Genomic DNA, 22,469 nt, shown 5'->3' with positions numbered 1-22,469 from the left:
ATCTCCACAGGGAGACAAGCATGGGCTACTGGAGGCCTGTTCTGACACAGAATCCCCATAGGGAGACAAGCATGGACTACTGGAGGCCTGTTCTGACACAGAATCCACATAGGGAGACAAGCATGGACTACTGGAGGCCTGTTCTGACACAGAATTCCCATTGGGAGACAAGTATGGGCTACTGGAGGCCTGTTCTGACACAGAATCCCCATTGGGAGACAAGCATGGACTACTGGAGGCCTGTTCTGACACAGAATCCCCACAGGGAGACAAGCATGGACTACTGGAGGCCTGTGTTAGCCTGGAAACATGAGTCACAGGGCAGGTTAGGGACAGCATTTGAGTTGTGGGTCACAAACCTGCAGCCGGCTGCAGATGGTGGTGTAGGTCTTGCAGTTGAGGACATTTTCAGGCACACCTTGCAGCTCGAAGTCGGAGAAACATTTCTGTTAAAAAACACACAAGAAATTGGTTTCAAATAGACAAACAAGAGTCATCAGGCGATGACACATCCCCCCCAACTCCCTGATCTGGTGGACTTTGGAAAAGGTGTTTGACTACTAACACCCAACTTTTGCCTCATTGCCACTGAATACCTTCAGTTAAGAGAAGAAAAATTATTTTTTAGGGTAAAACATCATATCCTGATTCATACTAATTGCTTATCTCTTCTCATTCTTGAAAGGTAGTGGAAACTTCTAGTGCTGTGCACCCATCTCACCCAAATGCACCTTCCCATGCCCAGGCGCAACAGAAGCACTTGACCAAGCTATGTGACTCATCACTCTCTCCATTTTCCTACTCTTTACTGGCCGAACATTACATCAGGGAAAGAAGGGATGGCTAGGTGGGTGCTTCAGTGTATGAGTCAGGGTAAGTATAACTGATATTTTTACCCTAAAAATAATATTTTACCATATCCTGACTCAAAGGGCTCACAGTTGGTGGTGGGTCTCACCTCGATATGTGATTCTGACATTGTCTGTTTTGATAGCAGGGGTGGAGAGACATTACTAAAGGAGTAGAGGCCTACCCTGTTGACGGTCGTGAGACAGTTGAGCTGGTAGGGGTGGAGATACATTACTATAAGGAGGAGTAGAGGACCTACCCTGTTGATGGTCGTGAGACAGTTGAGCTGGTAGGGGTGGAGAGACATTACTATAAAGAGGAGAGGCCTACCCTGTTGATGGTCATGAGACAGTTGAGCTGGTAGGGGTGGAGAGACATTACTTTAAGGAGGAGAGGCCTACCCTGTTGATGGTCGTGAGACAGTTGAGCTGGTAGGAGTGGAGATACATTACTATAAGGAGTAGTAGAGGACCTACCCTGTTGATGGTCATGAGACAGTTGAGCAGGTAGGGGTGGAGAGACATTACTCTAAGGAGTAGAGGCCTACCCTGTTGATGGTCATGAGACAGTTGAGCTGGTAGGGGTGGAGAGAAATTACTATAAGGAGGAGTAGAGGCCTACCCTGTTGATGGTCGTGAGACAGTGGAGCTGGTAGGGGTGGAGAGACATTACTATAAGGAGGAGGAGAGGACCTACCCTGTTGATGGTCATGAGACAGTTGAGCTGGTAGGGGTGGAGAGACATTACTATAAGGAGGAGAGGCCTACCCTGTTGATGGTCGTGAGACAGTTGAGCTGGTAGGGGTGGAGAGACATTACTATAAGGAGGAGTAGAGGCCTACCCTGTTGATGGTCGTGAGACAGTTGAGCTGGTAGGGGTGGAGAGACATTACTAAAGGAGGAGAGGCCTACCCTGTTGATGGTCATGAGACAGTTGAGCTGGTAGGGGTGGAGAGACATTACTATAAGGAGTAGAGGCCTACCCTGTTGATGGTCATGAGACAGTTGAGCTGGTAGGAGTTGAGAGACATTACTATAAGGAGTAGAGGCCTACCCTGTTGATGGTCGAGAGACAGTTGAGCTGGTAGGGGTGGAGAGACATTACTATAAGGAGGAGTAGAGGCCTACCCTCTTGATGGTCATGAGACAGTTGAGCTGGTAGGGGTGGAGAGACATTACTATAAGGAGGAGTAGAGGCCTACCCTGTTGATGGTCGTGAGACAGTGGAGCTGGTAGGGGTGGAGAGACATTACTATAAGGAGGAGTAGAGGCCTACCCTGTTGATGGTCGTGAGACAGTGGAGCTGGTAGGGGTGGAGATACATTACTATAGGGAGTAGAGGCCTACCCTGTTGATGCTCATGAGACAGTTGAGCTGGTAGGGGTGGAGAGACATTACTATAAGGAGGAGTAGAGGCCTACCCTGTTGATGGTCATGAGACAGTGGAGCTGGTAGGGGTGGAGAGACATTACTATAAGGAGGAGAGGCCTACCCTGTTGATGGTCGTGAGACAGTGGAGCTGGTAGGTGTGAAGAGACATTACCATAAGGAGGAGAGGCCTACCCTGTTGATGGTCGTGAGACAGTTGAGCTGGTAGGGGTGGAGAGACATTACTAAAGGAGGAGAGGCCTACCCTGTTGATGGTCATGAGACAGTTGAGCTGGTAGGGGTGGAGAGACATTACTAAAGGAGGAGAGGCCTACCCTGTTGATGGTCATGAGACAGTTGAGCTGGTAGGGGTGGAGAGACATTACTAAAGGAGGAGAGGCCTACCCTGTTGATGGTTGTGAGACAGTTGAGCAGGTAGGGGCGGAGGGACATTACTATAAGGAGGAGGAGAGGCCTACCCTGTTGATGGTCATGAGACAGTTGAGCTGGTAGGGGTGGAGAGACAGGTCCAGTCTGTCAGTCAGCCAGTCACACATCATCTTCATCTGATCACTGTACCATTGCTGTAAACAAACATTACAACACATCAAGCAGGATATGTGTCACAACATTCAAGTCAGACTGCACAGCTGGCAGAGACATAATTTGATTTTCCTATTATCACTTTGTCTTTACATTTACATAATTCTAAGGTACATAACTAGAAGGTACATGATGCACACAGACATATATAACTACCTCAAACAATGTGAGAGTGTAGAGTTCATCAGTGATCTTCTGTCTCATCTGATCGAGGTTACCTCGCATGAAGTCAACGTAGGACTTGCCCAACTCGTCTACAGGTTTCTACAAAACACATTGTACACTCTTGACATCTTGCATGGCATCATATGAATGCAGGCAACAGTCTTTAATTCAAATCAAATCATCATACCCAGTGAGTAAGTTGGGCTTGGTTTGAGGCAGGTGTTAGGTAAGTCAAAAGTGAACTTGGAAAAATACATATATGATTTTAATGAAACCAACAAGCATGGGTACATGATCAAATCTAGGATTTGAAAGAACGACAGCAAATTGAGATGCCTGACTCACCTAGGCCACCCATGCTACCCTACACACTTTATAAGTCAGGCATTGTTATTTCAAGATAGGTATGTTTTAGGGTACTGACTGTAAGAGAGAGAATGGAAGCAAAGAACGTTCCCTCGTCGTATCTGGCCAGCTTGCTCAGTACAGACTCCAGCACGGACAGGAACTGCAACGCAGGATTACACACACATCAACATACGTTATCACACGTCAACATACATCATCACACGTCATACGTTATCACACATCAACATACGTCATCACACGTCAACATACGTCATCACACGTCAACGTACGTTATCACACGTCAACATACGTCATCACACGTCAACATACGTCATCACACATCAACGTACGTTATCACACGTCAACATACGTCATCACACGTCAACATACGTCATCACACGTCAACATACGTCAACTTACCTCATCACACGTCAACATACGTCATCACATGTCAACATACATCGACACACATCAACATAAGGTGGACTTGCTGTACATAAAGATCAAGGGCCAACAAGTACTTGCAATACACAATTACACTCGACATACATCCACATACACTTATAATACCAATACACTTATAATGCTGTACAATGATATCAGTGGCTAGATGTTCAAGTTGATGATACTACAAGACTTATTTATTCATGTATAATACGCACTTGTGTGTTATATGCACCCTTAATCATGGGCAATTAAATCCTGGAAAAATATATATGTCGTATATAAACATTTCAGGTTGTAAGCATAAACCACGAAATTTACGTACTTTCAACTCTGTTTTTTTCACCCAAATAATATTCCAATAAGAGCCCCCTATTTATAATTTTGAGAGAGCCCTGGGCGCTTATTACATCGAATATGGTCAGTAGGATGGTGCTACTATGAGTTTAGAAAGAGTAAAACAGTCTTTGAGTTATGCTCCAGGAACAAACCCTATACTCATTTGAACTGGTTGGGTAACCAATTTCTTGTAAAGAAACTGGACAAAACAAACAAATTGAAACTTGCTAAATAGCAAAAGGCAGCAGTTCATGGCTAGGCTAATATATATGTGCAATGTTTGCAAAATTCATTTATGGACAGTTACATTTGGTAAAACATCTGCATACTACTATTCATTTGGTTTAAGATTATTTAAAGCACTGTTAAGAAACAGATTTGAAGTTAAAACACCCAAATGTAAAGAAACATGAGGGTTAAAAAAAATTGAATCCCATCTAAAAATGGTGGATGCGCAATAGAAATCAAACCCATTGGTAAAATACCCAAATAACCAAAAGCTTATCTGTAGCGCTGGGCCCAATTCCAACCTGGAATCCCCCACGCAGGTGTGAGGTACCAACATTGGCATATATGGCTATTTACCCACCTTCTCCACAAGACACTTGACCATCTGCACCTGGACTCTCTCCAGGAACTCGTCAATCTTGGTGTGATACTGGTGCTGAAACAATATAGGCAATACATGGCAGGCAAGCAGCGTCCCATGCTGTCGATGTCACACACTGTAACCTTTACACCCTCAACAGTCAGGCACGGGCTACTGGGGACGTTAGCAAGTCTGATTCAAGTACATTTTAACAAAATTGTGAAGCTGAGATTGTTGTTGTAAACTTCAAAATATTGTCACAGAGTAGCTCATAATTTAACCCTGTGGTAGCGCTAACTCATAAACACAGTCATAACACAAATTTACTTTCTAAAACAGGGCTGGGAAATGTTTTAATCTCTACATGGTGACTGTCAAATCATACTTACCATATTTGATCCACTGTCCAAGGCACACAGATGAAGAGCCTGAGGAAGAACAAGGTGACATGTACATACACAGTCACTCAGTAGTCATGAAACATCAATACTCATGGAGGACATTCTTATTAGTGTTGCGACAATACACCACTGCATCTGTGGATCTCGATTTTTTACTTCTTTATACAAGTAACGATGACAGTTGAACACTAAGTAAACAGTATCGATTCTTACCTTAAATGTTTTCTTGAATAAGTGTTCTTACCTTAAATGTTTTCTTGAATAAGTGTTACACCAAAAACTAATTACTAGTGAAAATGAGAAGTGAATATGTAAATATTTTCTTCTTTGATAACTTCTTTGATAGGCATCAACTACTGAACCCTAGGACCATGTTCAACTACCCCCTAGGACCATGTACAACACCTCCCCCCCCCTAGGACCATGTACAACATCCCCCTAGGACCATGTACAACACCCCCCTAGGACCATGGCCAACACCCCCTAGAACCTTGTACAACACCCCCTAGGACCATGTACAAACCCGCATAGAACTATGTACAACATCCCTCAGGACCATGCACAACACCCCTAGGACCATGTACAACACCCCCAAGGACCATGTACAACACCCCCCTAGGACCATTTACAACACCCCGCTAGGACCATGGCCAACACCCCCTAGGACCATGTACAACCACCACACACACACCCAGGACCTTGTACAACACACCCCTAGGACCATGTACAACACCACTCCTAGGACCATGTCCAACACCCCCTAGAACCTTGTAGAATCCCCTCACTGACCCTATACATGCACCCAGAATACAAGGACAGAAACAGCCAGAGAGGTGGCAACTAGAGCCTAGATGAGTGAAGTGAACACATACCTTGTTCTTGCAGTCGATGATGACGTTCATCTGGGTACAGATCTCAGAGTAGGTGTTGTAGTCTGTTCCCTTCCCACCCTTCCTCAGCCAGCTCTCAAACGCCTTCAGGGTTCTGTATCATAACATGTAAACAACTTCAAGTTTCCCACATATTTGCACTACTAAGCAAGTTTCATTATTGAACTATTTTGAGTGTCACAGGGTTTTTCTCTCCATCAGTGTGTAAAATTTAAAAAACAGTTTCAAAGATGCTTTAGGTCCAAATTCTCCAGTTCACACAACCAGAGCTTGCTTATCAAAAGTATCATCAGTGAACAGTAAGATACATTGGACTCTTCGGTACCATGTGTGTTTCGTGGGATAGAAAGGTATTTGTTTTTCAAGTGTGCCAGAGAACACTCATAATGATGTTTAGGAGTGCCCTTTGGGATTCAAGTATGCCAAAAGAAGAATACTTTTGATCTACATTTGAACTTGCTGAACGTCATTAAACATGAGCAAGAAAACAGGGACTTGTACTTTATAACAGTTGCCCCTTTCATTCCATGTCACTGACCCTTTTCAATTCCAGATTGCAAGATTTAATTTGTGTATGACACAAACGGTGTTCATATGTTTATTTTCCATGTACTGTATTCGACGTAATAAGCGCCCCGCTCCAATAAGCGCCCAATATTTGCTAATATATTGGCTAGTGAACAATCCCAATAAGCACCTTTTCCGATTGATCAATGTACACAAGACTTATTCATTTGCGTATAATACGTACTCGTCTGTTATATGCACCCTTAATTATGGGCAATGAAATTCTGGAAAAATATATCTGTCGTACATAAACATTTCAGGCTGTCATCCCTGGCCGCTCATTACGTCGAATACGGTATTTGTCCAGTTTACTTGTGTGAAAGCATATTTGGCACTGGCAATACAGGATTCCTCAAAGTTAACTCCAAGAAATGATTCAATCTATGCACTACTAGTCATATCACTTGCGCAGAAAGGTAATTCCACGGTGATGAAATTAGGTTACACCCAACTCTACGTCATGCTACATTCTGCTGTCTTGATGGAAATCTGTGAGTGGGTGAGTGAGCTGCAAGGGCGGATCCAGCATTTTTGAAAGGGAGGGGTCTAAAATATCAAAACACTCTCAGTCAATTTTACTGCCTACAAACACTACATTTGGTGGGGTCCAGACATCCTGGACCCCTCTGGATCTGTCTATGAGCTGGTTTTAATCCCACTTTGAATAGTATCTCAGTCCTAGTTATGTTGCCTCAAAGCACACACACACACAAAAAAATTGTAAATCAGCTTAATTAATGAAAGCATGTTTACCTCTTGGCTGCTGCTTCTATCATGTCGGCGGCCATGAGCTTGAGGCGATGGTCCAGATGCTCAGCGAACACTTCCTCGGGCCAGTGCAGGTCTCGGATGAAGGACTGCAGGGCGTCCAGCTTCCACAGCATGTCTTCCGACGTTCCACACCCATTCCTGGATGCAGCATGATATTTATTACATAAAGAAGCCAGAGTGATCAGTATTTCAATTACATAAGGAAGTGTCAGATGAAGTGAGTGAGTGAGTATGGTTTTATGCAAATTTTAGCAACATCGGTTTGCAAGAACTGCAGCATATTTTATCTTGTGAGTATTGTTTTACGAAGCTTTTAGCAATATTCCAGCAATATCACAATCGGGGACACCAGAAATGGCCTTCACACATTGAGCCCATGTGCGGAATCCAACCCAGGCCTTCTGTGTGACGAGTGAACGCATTAACCACCTGGCTCTCTCCCTGTAGAACATATTTACCACTTGTGTGAAATCCATGAGCATGGTATGGTGCTGGATAATCAAAGGACATACTAGGGCGAATATTTGATTTTAATCCACAGTCAAAAGTTATGGCATGGCCAAGGACGCAACTGTATAGCGAATAGCAGCACCTTTAGTCATTGAGAAGTGTATAAGTGGCATTATCATTTCCTATTCCAGTTGACTACATACCCTTGCTGATCCCACTTCTCCCTCTCGAAGCCCTTGTGTATAGACTGTGCAATGGATGACTCCATGAGGTCCACATACCGCACAACCTGGGGTGCAAACACGTCTCTCAGCTGCTGGTGGAACCGGCCGTTGCATAGGTTCTCTACAAGTACAGACACGGCCATCATAAAACCAAACAAGTCATCATACAAAAAGACACATCCTTAAGTTTTTAGCTGTCCATCTCCATGTCTATGTTTATTTCTTTCTCATCATATTTTTTTCAAAACTGGTAGTTTCAGGTAGTTCGGAACACCTGAGATCCTCCAAGGTAAGTGAGTGAGTATGGTTTTACGCTGCTTTTAGCAATATTCCGGCAATATCACGGCAGGGGACACCAGAAACTGGCTTCACACATTGTACCCATATGGGGAATCAAACAAGGTCTTCGGTGTGACTAGCGAATGCCTTAACCACTAAGCTACATGGGACAGGGTCCAGACTAACAGGGTTTCACTGTATACGGAAAGTGTGGTATTGATGTAGAATATGGGACAGGTCCAGACTAACAGGGTTTCACTGTATACAGAAAGTGTGGTGGTGATGTAGAATGTGGGACAGGGTCCAGACTAACAGGGTTTTACTGTATACAGAAAGTGAGTTATTGATGTAGAATGTGGGACAGGGTCCAGACTAACAGGGTTTCACTGTATACAGAAAGTGTGGTGGTGATGTAGAATATGGGACAGGTCCAGATTAACAGGGTTTTACTGTATATGGAAAGTGTGGATGCATGACTGACCATCTGTCCTCAGATAGTCGTTGAGCAGCTGGAAGAGTGGGAAGCTGTCCCATGTGTCCGGTGGCTGTGCCTCCAGTACAGCATTCATGTCCACTCCAAACAGCGACCAGAAGATCTCCGCATGCTCCACCAGCAGATCACTAAACCAGGCAAATGCCTGTAGAACACACAGTAGCAGTGTTAAAGCTGGAGACTAGTACCATGTCAGAGCATGCTGCCATCTACACTTTCTCCACTGTGGTCAGAACATCTTCCAATCTACATTTGATCTACATTAACATTTAAAAAAAACAGACCTGTCTTGTCGCTTTGCTCATTTTTGTATTCAAACCATTTAGAATTTCAACAAAATCACTAGATAGAAATGTGGGTAAATTCCTTCCGAATCTGGGGAGAAATGATCCACATATTCATAAAAACAAATTTCAGAATAGTGAGGAGTAGACGGCAGGTGTGGTATGAGGTAAATTCTTGACTGGTCCCTGGGCGCAGGCCAGATGTCTATCCACTGCTTGCACAAAGCAGCTCAGTCCACACAGGGAAAAAGGCAGAAGGTGTAAACTCAACACACAGACCATGGAAATACTTAACAAATATTGAAACAATTGTTTCATAAGAAGTGACAAATTGTTATGAAAAGATTAGTAGCTCAGCAAATCGCATCACACAGGCCATCAGAATTTGTGTAGTGAAAACACTCAACAGTCTTCAGAGCTAGAGTAACAGAAAATCGAAAATAAATCCAACACAGTACACTACGGGCAATTTACACACATCTTGTCACTAAAATTTTGCTTTAAATTTAAAACATTTTTCAAAAAAAAAATTAAGAATGAAATTACAAATTGACATAGGTTTTATACTTGATGATGGAACACAGAGTCTAGACGACTAAGAAAAGATTAATTGAAAGTGGGAAGCATGTGACTAACTTCATGCATATGGTACAGGCATCAGTTACGGCTTGTGTACATTCAGTTTCAAGTGCACAGTTTATTACAGCTGGATTATAGAAATGCAGATTTACATGGATGTGCAATAGGAAAAATACAGAGCTTTGGACTTTACCTGCAATATACATAAAAACAATATCATAATTACATTATTTCATCTTATTTCAGCTTACTTCAGCTTTTAGATTTAATTTTGGTCATGCATGTGACTATAAACTTCTAACAACCTACAAGCTAATAAAAGCAAAAAAAAAAAAAAAATGTAAAATGAAACGTGTAAAAATTGTGATTTTCTAGTAAGTAACGCTAACTGCATAAATCGTGAAAATTATTCTATGAAAAATGTGAAATATCTATCTAAAAATGTCTGTCAAAAAACAAAGATGTTTCATAAAGCAGCGCTGTTTCAAAAGAGGAAAAAACAAATGAGCAAGCAAATTAACCCTTTAAGCGTGGACCATTTGACATGGTATTATGTGAGACTCTCCTCCACGCTGAAAGGGTCGTGTTGAAGTAACAAGATGTGTGTGGGACAAGAGCAGGAGACTCACCGATCGAAACGCCTAACAGCAGATGAGGAGAAAGCACAATTGCAAGTTATTCATTGTCCATGCAATATTCAGTTGACAAACAGGAGGTATTGTACACAACACTATTGGGTCTCACAGTGAAGCAAACGCCAGACTTGTCAACTTACTTACAATGTAATAAATTAGGCCTCAGTCTGAATTTGTTGTTTTTCTGTCTCACTATCACCGTTTTGGTTATTTTCATGGATATCAAAATGCAAATAATTGGTTTTCATGATGTTTATGTTTGAGTTGACAAGTCTGTTTGGGTACAATATGACTGGTGTTTGACATGGTACACAATACATGGCAACAGGGCGCATAAGCATGTTGGTCACATGGACTAACAACCTGCCTGGTCACACCATCACATCGTACAGATTAACCCTATCTAGTCCAGGTGACACCTTTACATCACACAGATTAACCCTATCTAGTCCAAGTGACACCTTTACATCACACAGATTAACCCTGTCTAGTCCAGGTGACACCTTTACATCACACAGATTAACCCTGTCTAGTTCAGGTCACACCATCACATCCAACAGATTAACCCTGTCTAGTTCAGGTCACACCATCACATCCAACAGATTAAACCTGTCTAGTTCAGGTCACACCATCACATCCTACATATCAAATCTGTCTAGTTCAGGTCACACCATCACATCCTACATATTAACTCTGTCTATTTAAGGTCACACCATCACATCCTACACATTAACTCTGTCTATTTAAGGTCACACCATCACATCCAACAGATTAACCCTGTCTAGTTTAGGTCACACCATCACATCACACAAATTAACACTAGTTCAGGTCACACCATCTCATCACACAAACTAACACTAGTTCAGGTCACACCATCACATCCTACATATTAACTCTGTCTATTTAAGGTCACACCATCACATCCTACATATTAACTCTGTCTATTTAAAGTCACACCATCACATCCAACAGATTAACCCTGTCTAGTTTAGGTCACACCATCTCATCACACAAGTTAACACTAGTTCAGGTCACACCATCAGATCACACAAGTTAACACTAGTTCAGGTCACACCATCAGATAAGATAAGTTAACACTAGTTCAGGTCACACCATCAGATAAGACAAGTTAACACTAGTTCAGGTCACACCATCAGATCACACAAGTTAACACTAGTTCAGGTCACACCATCACATAAGACAAGTTAACACTAGTTCAGGTCACACCATCAGATAAGACAAGTTAACACTAGTTCAGGTCACACCATCAGATAAGACAAGTTGACACTAGTTCAGGTCACACCATCTCATCACACAAACTATCACTAGTTCAGGTCACACCATCACATAAGACAAGTTAACACTAGTTCAGGTCACACCATCAGATAAGACAAGTTAACACTAGTTCAGGTCACACCATCAGATAAGACAAGTTAACACTAGTTCGGGTCACACCATCACATAAGACAAGTTAACACTAGTTCAGGTCACACCATCTCATCACACAAACTAACACTAGTTCAGGTCACACCATCACATAAGACAAGTTAACACTAGTTCAGGTCACACCATCAGATAAGACAAGTTAACACTAGTTCAGGTCACACCATCAGATCACACAACTTAACACTAGTTCAGGTCACACCATCAGATAAGACAAGTTAACACTAGTTCAGGTCACACCATCTCATCACACAAACTAACACTAGTTCAGGTCACACCATCACATAAGACAAGTTAACACTAGTTCAGGTCACACCATCAGATCACACAACTTAACACTAGTTCAGGTCACACCATCAGATAAGACAAGTAAACAATAGTTCAGGTCACACCGTCAGATAAGACAAGTTAACACTAGTTCAGGTCACACCATCAGATAAGACAGAGGTGTTTATTGCAGGAAGAGGCATCACCCACTGCCATGCTCAGTGGGTGTGTCAAGTTAATATCATCATATCAACAGTCAGCGGTGTAGTACCCACTGCCATGCACAGTGGGTGTGTCAAGTTAATATCATCATATCAACAGTCAGTGGTGTAGTAAAGGGTAAACTGACAAAACCTATTATACATGTTCTTATGATCAAATTATGATATATTTCCTTGATATGTTGATGAATAAACTTTCAGATTTGCTACAAATGATCAAAGGCCACCACAAACTTATATAACTTATTCATTGCTAAGTCAGTGTGAACAGGGGTTTCTCAATATTCTGCAGACAGCACAATAATTCCCCAAAAATAAAAATAAAATCTAAAGATGTAAAATCTTGAATTGACGTCTTTAAACCTTTGAATCAAATTTGTTTACTGAAAAATATTTCAATATTGAATAGAGTATCATTTGCAGCTGGAAAGGTGACAGGGAGAATGCATATAAATACCAAACATGGATAAGAATATGAATTTGTATGCAAAAAAAGAATGTACAGAGCATATAATGGAGATGGTGGATCCCTGTTTACATTGTACACTTTAGACTGCGCCATCTTCCGGAGCGATCTGTCCACATCAGACTACAAAGGAGTGCACACATCGGTTATTTGGGGAGAGAAACTCAGCCTTGTGGCATGAAATAAGGACTCACTTGGTCACTAGGATATTCTGTTGTTAAAATACAAGTACACCTCTATTCTTGTTCAATAAAGTTTAACTTTAACACATAAACAGATGAAAATACGCAGGCAACTTCATCACCATTTAACAACAGAGAACAGACACAATGCCAAAACACACATGTTTGTTATCCTCTGCCTGTCAGTGCCCTCCCAACATGAGTCAACTGTATGCTGTGAAATCCATACACAACTTTCAGAGAATTTTCCTACAGAAATATCTGAATCCATTTCAACAATTCTTCTTCAATTCCTCAGAATTCCCACCCTTTGTAACATATCCATCCCAAATGTAACTGACTTCTGTATTCCCTGTGTGCTACTGACCCCTGCATCCCCTGTGTTACTGACCCCTGCATGCTACTGACCCCTGCATGCTACTGACCCCTGCATCCCCTGTTACTGACCCCTGCATCCCCTGTGTGCTACTGACCCCTGCATCCCCTGTGTTACTGACCCCTGCATGCTACTGACCCCTGCATCCCCTGCGTTACTGACCCCTGCATCCCCTGCGTTACTGACCCCTGTATGCTACTGACCCCTGCATCCCCTGTGTGTTACTGACCCCTGCATCCCCTGTGTGCTACTGACCCCTGCATGCTACTGACCCCTGTATCCCCTGTGTTACTGACCCCTGCATCCCCTGTGTGATACTGACCCCTGCATGCTACTGACCCCTGTATCCCCTGTGTTACTGACCCCTGCATCCCCTGTGTGATACTGAACCCTGCATCCCCTGAGTGTTACTGACCCTTGCATCCCCTGTGTGCTACTGACCCCTGCATGATACCGACCCCTGCATCCCCGTGTGTTAATGACCCCTGCATCCCCTGTGTGCTACAGACCCCTGCATGCTACTGACACCTGCATCCCCTGTGTGTTACTGACCCCTGCATCCCCTGTGCTACTGACCCCTGCATCCCCTGCATGCTACTGATCCCTGCATCCCCTGTGTGCTACTGACCCCTGCATTCCCTGTGTGCTACTGACCCCTGCATCCCCTGTGTGCTACTGACCCCTGCATGCTACTGACTCCTGTATCCCCTGTGTTACTGACCCCTGCATCCCCTGTGTGCTACAGACCCCTGCATCCCCTGTGTGCTACTGACCCCTGCATCCCCTGTGTGTTACTGACCCCTGCATCCCGTGTGCTACTGACCCCTGCATGTTACTGACCCCTGCATCCCCTGAGTGTTACTGACCCTTGCATCCCCTGTGTGCTACTGACCCCTGCATCCCCGTGTGTTACTGACCCCTGCATCCCCTGTGTGCTACTGACCCCTGCATCCCCTGTGTGCTACTCACCCCTGCATCCCCTGTGTGTTACTGACCCCTGCATCCCGTGTGCTACTGACCCCTGCATGTTACTGACCCCTGCATCCCCTGCATGCTACTGATCCCTGCATCCCCTGTGTGCTACTGACCCCTGCATTCCCTGCATGCTACTGACTCCTGCATCCCGTGTGCTACTGACCCCTGCATGCTACTGACCCCTGCATTCCCTGTGTGCTACTGACCCCTGCATGCTACTGACTCCTGCATCCCGTGTGCTACTGACCCCTGCATCCCCTGTGTTACTGACCCCTGCATCCCCTGTGTGTTACTGACCCTTGCATCTCCTGTGTGCTACTGACCCCTGCATCCCGTGTGCTACTGACCCCTGCATCCCCTGTGTGTTACTGACCCCTGCATCCCCTGTGTGCTACTGACCCCTGCATCCCCTGTGTGCTACTGACCCCTGCATCCGCTGTGTGCTACTGACCTCTGCGTGATGCTCCTCGTGCTGCTGCAACACCTCTATACACAGCTCCGCAAGGTGCATGATGTCCTCCAGCTTCTTCTTGGAAGAGATGTCGTCACTCAAGGCATCTACAACAGTGGACTTGGCATGAACCATTAATGATCAACAACACACAACATCTTGCTATCACATCTAGGTATCCTGCCTATGACTATCATACCTTGTTGTGGTCACCTGGGGCGCTGCCTCTGAATGCTTCTCATGCTCTAGAATACCCTAGTTTGAAAATCTAGTACCAATTACCTTTGATAAGTTAACAAACATGCCCACAATGCTACCAATTTGCAATGTTGGCCAATACACACTACACTGGTATTATATCTTGGAAATACGTACAAAATACCCACTGTATAGATCAACTTTACCTACAGTCTTCAATTTGTGAAAGCTAACTTCAAAGTCATAGAGCTCAATGTCTCCTTCATTTTTTTATATAACGAAAAAGGATCATATTTTGTCAAAGCTAGGAGTGAATTGCCACTTTCAACAGTACTTCAGTCACAGAAAGTGCAAACTAACGAATGCTTTCCAGTTCGGTGAGTGAGGGAGTCAGTTGGATTTATCACCGTTTCGAAAAGTATTACAGTTAGTGTTATACTTGATGTGAGAGGAAAACCCAAAATGATGCAGGTCTCAGACGTTTACCACTTTGTTGAAACCCATGAGCACAGGTATAGCACTGACAAAACAAGAAACATAATCGGGCAAACCAGGACTTCGAACCCGTGATCACAGTTTCAGGCGTGAGTTTCTGCACAGCGAATTGCCTGATTTGGGGGGAAAAGCGTCAAAAGACAAAAATCGTAATCCTTTTTAATATATCCAATCCATGAGCAGCGGATCCTTGCAATGCAAAGGACATAACTCTGCATCTGTAAATTGCAGCTAAACTAGAAACATCAAGGTAGGGGAAATCATGTACAGTCACACCAACACAGGCCACACATATAGGTGAGAAACAAAATCTGCTTGATGACAAAATAAAATGTACATAAATGTCAAGAATAACAGCATGAAACTAAAAAATGAGAGGGTAGAGAGAGGTGGTCAGTGTGGGCGGATACCTACCACTGTTTCCTATAGTCATCATCATCAGCAGCAGCAGCACAAGGCAAACATATACAGTCAGACAGTGCAACAAGAGCCTCTAGCAAGTCTAGACTTCATGTCACATCAACATTAATGTTTTCTGGACCAAATAACTTAGGGGTCATCTCAAAAGTTCACAGACAAATGCTTCAACTTATCCCTATACCGTATTCGACGTAATAAGCCCCCGCTCTAATAAGTGCCCATGGCGATATTTGCTAGTATATTGGCTAGTGAGCAATCAGCACCCTTCCGATTGATCAATGCACACAAGACTTATTTATTTGTGTATAATATGCACTTGTGTGTTATATCACACTTAATTATGGGCAATTAAATTCTTGAAAAATATATCTGTTGTATGTAAACATTTCAGGATGTTAGCATAATCCACAAAATTTATGATCTTTCATCTCAAAATAATATTCTAATAAGCGCCCCCTGTTTCTAATTTTGAGAGCACCCTAGGCGCTTATTACGTTGAATACGGTAAATCAGTACGTAGGTATTTTGAGTCCTGTTCATTTTGGCCTTTTTTCTAATGTCATTTAGTTATACTTTTGAAAAATTCTTGTTGATGCTGTCCTGGCTCTTCCAGGAGCATTCAGTTTGATCAACGATCAATGACAAGTTGATCCAACCTATGTACACATTATTGTTAAGCTTAAAAACAGGTGTTAGATATTTTGCATGTCAATATCCCAGACTGGTAATATTCGTAATTTAATTTTGAGAAGATGCTTAGACATGAGACTTATTTTTCTAATTACAACAAAAATTGGTGTCAAATGTGTTCGTGAACATGCTTTATTTATCTCTGTGAAAATGGTGAAAAAATGGCTACTTAATTGCATGATAACTTCAATAATCACTGATGTAAACTTGTGTGACATGTTGTGCAGTATAGCTATAACATGGTGAAAAGTGGTAGTGTCCGATTGACTGATTATCATTATCTAACAAACATTTTCAAAACATATTTTCATGTTGTTGATAAAAAACTAAACATATGGTTTTAGTCATGCATTAAAAAATGAACACCATTTAGTCGTCGTACAAATCTACAGCATGTATTTAGCTAGCTGCATCCTGTCACAGTGACACTTAATCCAGAGATGCCAACGCCAGGGATAATTTTAGGGTGGGGCCTTGTGCATTAGCCCCTAGATTTGAAAAAAAAACCCCATCTACATTTTCAAATACAATGGGCATTTTAACATTGCGCTGTATGGGCGTACCTCTGGAATATTTGAAATTTTCATATAAAGGGCCCATGTCAGAAAATGTCCAGAGTGAACCCTGCAACTCAAGTGGGAGGCAACTTGGAATACTGGGGACAGTTAGTGTTTTGTAATTACAAAAAAAGAACAGTAATCACCAGCAGATTACATATGGTCTGATGAAAAGCAATGATATTATCACCTAAACTCAAAATCTGTACTGTCCAATTATAAGCTAAAACGTGTGATAATTAATTGGTTAATAATTGGTGTCATATGTGGCAATGCCTGTAGTGAAGTATTAACTAGTCTAAATTAAAAAATTAGTGGCGATCATTTATACAAAATCTGTGAGACATTTCACTTAATTATATCGATGTAAATGAGTGCAAAATATTTAAAGGATTCAATCAGCCAAAAGCCTAATGTTTGGCATCCCTGCTTAAAAAGTTCTTTGAAAAGTTAAGGGAAGATCACTGGCACTGGAACCTATTTCATAATACAAGTCTACTGATCAGACAAGTAAGTGAATATTGTTTAATGCTGCAGTCAGCAATATTCCTGCTCTGTGCTCCAGCCTGTTAAGTTCAGAGTAGGCCACTAATGACTTCAAGCATGTGACTTAGGCACGATAACATTGTCAGCCTAGTCACCCAAACTCCATCTCAATATGCATGATATACTGGAGATAAATTCTTCCTCATAAGGGGTAAGACAAGTGTGATGTACCCAACAGGGTAGTGGTGATAAGCCTGATGTACTGGGGACTAATTCTCCCTGGAATCCTAACAAGGCGGTAACAAACACTATTTACTGGGGGCCAATTCTTCCCTGGAATCCCAACAGGGTAGTGGTGACAAGCCTGATGTACTGGGGACTAATTCTCCCTCAGAATCCTAACAAGGCGGTAACAAACACTATTTACTGGAGGCCAGTTCTTCCCTGGAATCCCAAAAGGGTAGTGGTGACAATTAAGCCTGATGTACTGGGGACTAATTCTCCCTCAGAATCCTAGCAAGGCGGTAACAAACACTATTTACTGGGGGCCAATTCTTCCCTGGAATCCCAACAGGGTAGTGGTGACAAGCCTGATGTACTGGGGACTAATTCTCCCTCAGAATCCTAACAAGGCGGTAACAAACACTATGTACTGGGGGCCAATTCTTCCCTGGAATCCCAACAGGGTAGTGGTGACAAGCCTGATGTACTGGGGACTAATTCTCCCTCAGAATCCTAACAAGGCGGTAACAAACACTATTTACTGGGGGCCAATTCTTCCCTGGAATCCCAACAGGGTAGTGGTGACAAGCCTGATGTACTGGGGACTAATTCTCCCTCAGAATCCTAAGAAAGCGGTAACAAACACTATGTACTGGAGGCCAATTCTTCCCTGGAACCCAACAGGGTAGTGGTGACAAGCCTGATGTACTGGGGACTAATTCTCCCTCAGAATCCTAACAAGGCGGTAACAAACACTATTTACTGGGGGCCAATTCTTCCCTGGAATCCCAACAGGGTAGTGGTGACAAGCCTGATGTACTGGGGACTAATTCTCCCTCAGAATCCTAACAAGGCGGTAACAAACACTATTTACTGGGGGCCAATTCTTCCCTGGAATCCCAACAGGGTAGTGGTGACAAGCCTGATGTACTGGGGACTAATTCTCCCTCAGAATCCTAACAAGGCGGTAACAAACACTATGTACTGGAGGCCAATTCTTCCCTGGAATCCCAAAAGGGTAGTGGTGACAAGCCTGATGTACTGGGGACTAATTCTCCCTCAGAATCCTAACAAGGCGGTAACAAACACTATGTACTGGAGGCCAATTCTTCCCTGGAATCCCAAAAGGGTAGTGGTGACAAGCCTGATGTACTGGGGACTAATTCTCCCTCAGAATCCTAACAAGGCGGTAACAAACACTATGTACTGGGGGCCAATTCTTCCCTGGAACCCAACAGGGTAGTGGTGACAAGCCTGATGTACTGGGGACTAATTCTCCCTGGAATCCTAACAAGGCCGTAACAAACACTATGTACTGGGGGCCAATTCTTCCCTGGAATCCCAACAGGGTAGTGGTGACAAGCCTGATGTACTGGGGACTAATTCTCCCTCAGAATCCTAACAAGGCGGTAACAAACACTATGTACTGGGGGCCAATTCTTCCCTGGAATCCCAACAGGGTAGTGGTGACAAGCCTGATGTACTGGGGACTAATTCTCCCTGGAATCCTAACAAGGCGGTAACAAACACTATGTACTGGGGGCCAATTCTTTCCTGGAATCCCAACAGGGTAGTGGTGACAAGCCTGATGTACTGGGGACTAATTCTCCCTGGAATCCTAACAAGGCGGTAACAAACACTATGTACTGGGGGCCAATTCTTCCCTGGAATCCCAACAGGGTAGTGGTGATAAGCCTGATGTACTGGGGACTAATTCTCCCTGGAATCCTAACAAGGCAGTAACAAACACTATGTACTGGGGGCCAATTCTTCCCTGGAATCCCAACAGGGTAGTGGTGACAAGCCTGATGTACTGGGGACTAATTCTCCCTCAGAATCCTAACAGGGGATAACAAACACTATGTACTGGGGGCCAATTCTTCCCTGGAATCCCAACAGGGTAGTGGTGACAAGCCTGATGTACTGGGGACTAATTCTCCCTCAGAATCCTAACAAGGCGGTAACAAACACTATGTACTGGGGGCCAATTCTTCCCTGGAATCCCAACAGGGTAGTGGTGACAAGCCTGATGTACTGGGGACTAATTCTCCCTCAGAATCCTAACAAGGCGGTAACAAACACTATGTACTGGGGGCCAATTCTTCCCTGGAATCCCAACAGGGTAGTGGTGACAAGCCTGATGTACTGGGGACTAATTCTCCCTCAGAATCCTAACAAGGCGGTAACAAACACTATGTACTGGGGGCCAATTCTTCCCTGGAATCCCAACAGGGTAGTGGTGACAAGCCTGATGTACTGGGGACTAATTCTCCCTCAGAATCCTAACAAGGCGGTAAAAAACACTATGTACTGGGGGCCAATTCTTCCCTGGAATCCCAACAGGGTAGTGGTGACAAGCCTGATGTACTGGGGACTAATTCTCCCTCAGAATCCTAACAAGGCGGTAACAAACACTATGTACTGGGGGCCAATTCTTCCCTGGAATCCCAACAGGGTAGTGGTGACAAGCCTGATGTACTGGGGACTAATTCTCCCTCAGAATCCTAACAAGGCGGTAACAAACACTATGTACTGGGGACTAATTCTCCCTGGAATCCTAACAAGGCGGTAACAAACACTATGTACTGGAGGACAATTCTTCCCTGGAATCCCAACAGGGTAGTGGTGACAAGCCTGATGTACTGGGGACTAATTCTCCCTCAGAATCCTAACAAGGCGGTAACAAACACTATGTACTGGGGACTAATTCTCCCTGGAATCCTAACAAGGCGGTAACAAACACTATGTACTGGAGGACAATTCTTCCCTGGAATCCCAACAGGGTAGTGGTGACAAGCCTGATGTACTGGGGACTAATTCTCCCTCAGAATCCTAACAAGGCGGTAACAAACACTATGTACTGGGGGCCAATTCTTCCCTGGAATCCCAACAGGGTAGTGGTGACAAGCCTGATGTACTGGGGACTAATTCTCCCTCAGAATCCTAACAAGGCGGTAAAAAACACTATGTACTGGGGGCCAATTCTTCCCTGGAATCCCAACAGGGTAGTGGTGACAAGCCTGATGTACTGGGGACTAATTCTCCCTCAGAATCCTAACAAGGCGGTAACAAACACTATGTACTGGGGGCCAATTCTTCCCTGGAATCCCAACAGGGTAGTGGTGACAAGCCTGATGTACTGGGGACTAATTCTCCCTCAGAATCCTAACAAGGCGGTAACAAACACTATGTACTGGGGACTAATTCTCCCTGGAATCCTAACAAGGCGGTAACAAACACTATGTACTGGAGGACAATTCTTCCCTGGAATCCCAACAGGGTAGTGGTGACAAGCCTGATGTACTGGGGACTAATTCTCCCTCAGAATCCTAACAAGGCGGTAACAAACACTATGTACTGGGGACTAATTCTCCCTCAGAATCCTAGCAAGGCGGTAACAAACACTATGTACTGGAGGACAATTCTTCCCTGGAATCCCAACAGGGCAGTGGTGACAAGCCTGATGTACTGGGGACTAATTCTCCCTCAGAATCCTAACAAGGCGGTAACAAACACTATGTACTGGGGGACAATTCTTCCCTGGAATCCTAGCAAGGCGGTAACAAACACTATGTACTGGGGACTAATTCTCCCTGGAATCCTAACAAGGCGGTAACAAACACTATGTACTGGAGGACAATTCTTCCCTGGAATCCCAACAGGGTAGTGGTGACAAGCCTGATGTACTGGGGACTAATTCTCCCTCAGAATCCTAACAAGGCGGTAACAAACACTATGTACTGGGGGCCAATTCTTCCCTGGAATCCCAACAGGGTAGTGGTGACAAGCCTGATGTACTGGGGACTAATTCTCCCTCAGAATCCTAACAAGGCGGTAAAAAACACTATGTACTGGGGGCCAATTCTTCCCTGGAATCCCAACAGGGTAGTGGTGACAAGCCTGATGTACTGGGGACTAATTCTCCCTCAGAATCCTAACAAGGCGGTAACAAACACTATGTACTGGGGGCCAATTCTTCCCTGGAATCCCAACAGGGTAGTGGTGACAAGCCTGATGTACTGGGGACTAATTCTCCCTCAGAATCCTAACAAGGCGGTAACAAACACTATGTACTGGGGACTAATTCTCCCTGGAATCCTAACAAGGCGGTAACAAACACTATGTACTGGAGGACAATTCTTCCCTGGAATCCCAACAGGGTAGTGGTGACAAGCCTGATGTACTGGGGACTAATTCTCCCTCAGAATCCTAACAAGGCGGTAACAAACACTATGTACTGGGGACTAATTCTCCCTGGAATCCTAGCAAGGCGGTAACAAACACTATGTACTGGGGGCCAATTCTTCCCTGGAATCCCAACAGGGCAGTGGTGACAAGCCTGATGTACTGGGGACTAATTCTCCCTGGAATCCTAACAAGGCGGTAACAAACACTATGTACTGGGGGCCAATTCTTCACTGGAATCCCAACAGGGTAGTGGTGACAAGCCTGATGTACTGGGGACAAATTCTCCCTGGAATCCTAACAAGGCGGTAACAAACACTATGTACTGGGGGCCAATTCTTCCCTGGAATCCCAACAGGGTAGTGGTGACAAGCCTGATGTACTGGGGGCCAATTCTTCCCTGGAATCCCAACAGGGTAGTGGTGACAAGCCTGATGTACTGGGGGCCAATTCTTCCCTGGAATCCCAACAGGGTAGTGGTTACAAGCAGCTTGTTACAGATGCCAATGTCTCCTTGTCCAGGATGCAGCTTTCTATATGCAGCTGTGGTTCATTTGA

The 22,469-nt window shown here is 44.0% G+C and overlaps 1 protein-coding gene across 1 annotated transcript in view; it reads right to left on the bottom strand.

The window, feature by feature from the left end:
- LOC139445747 (calcium-dependent secretion activator 1-like) overlaps positions 1–22,469 on the bottom strand; it is a 114,511-nt gene that overhangs the window by 7,636 nt on the left and 84,406 nt on the right. Inside the window, 12 exon segments of the mRNA XM_071226951.1 lie at positions 360–446; positions 2,696–2,800; positions 2,976–3,083; positions 3,409–3,492; positions 4,705–4,779; positions 5,094–5,132; positions 5,978–6,089; positions 7,316–7,471; positions 7,987–8,128; positions 8,768–8,924; positions 10,272–10,283; positions 14,659–14,765. Of these exon segments, the coding sequence (XP_071083052.1) occupies positions 360–446; positions 2,696–2,800; positions 2,976–3,083; positions 3,409–3,492; positions 4,705–4,779; positions 5,094–5,132; positions 5,978–6,089; positions 7,316–7,471; positions 7,987–8,128; positions 8,768–8,924; positions 10,272–10,283; positions 14,659–14,765 (1,184 nt within the window).

This window comes from Haliotis cracherodii, unplaced genomic scaffold (genome assembly GCF_022045235.1).
Source record: "Haliotis cracherodii isolate W230 unplaced genomic scaffold, xgHalCrac1.p SCAF_6, whole genome shotgun sequence".
Classification (NCBI taxonomy): domain Eukaryota; kingdom Metazoa; phylum Mollusca; class Gastropoda; order Lepetellida; family Haliotidae; genus Haliotis; species Haliotis cracherodii.
Note: the sequence above shows the minus strand (reverse complement) of the source record. Positions and strands in the feature narration are given on the sequence as shown.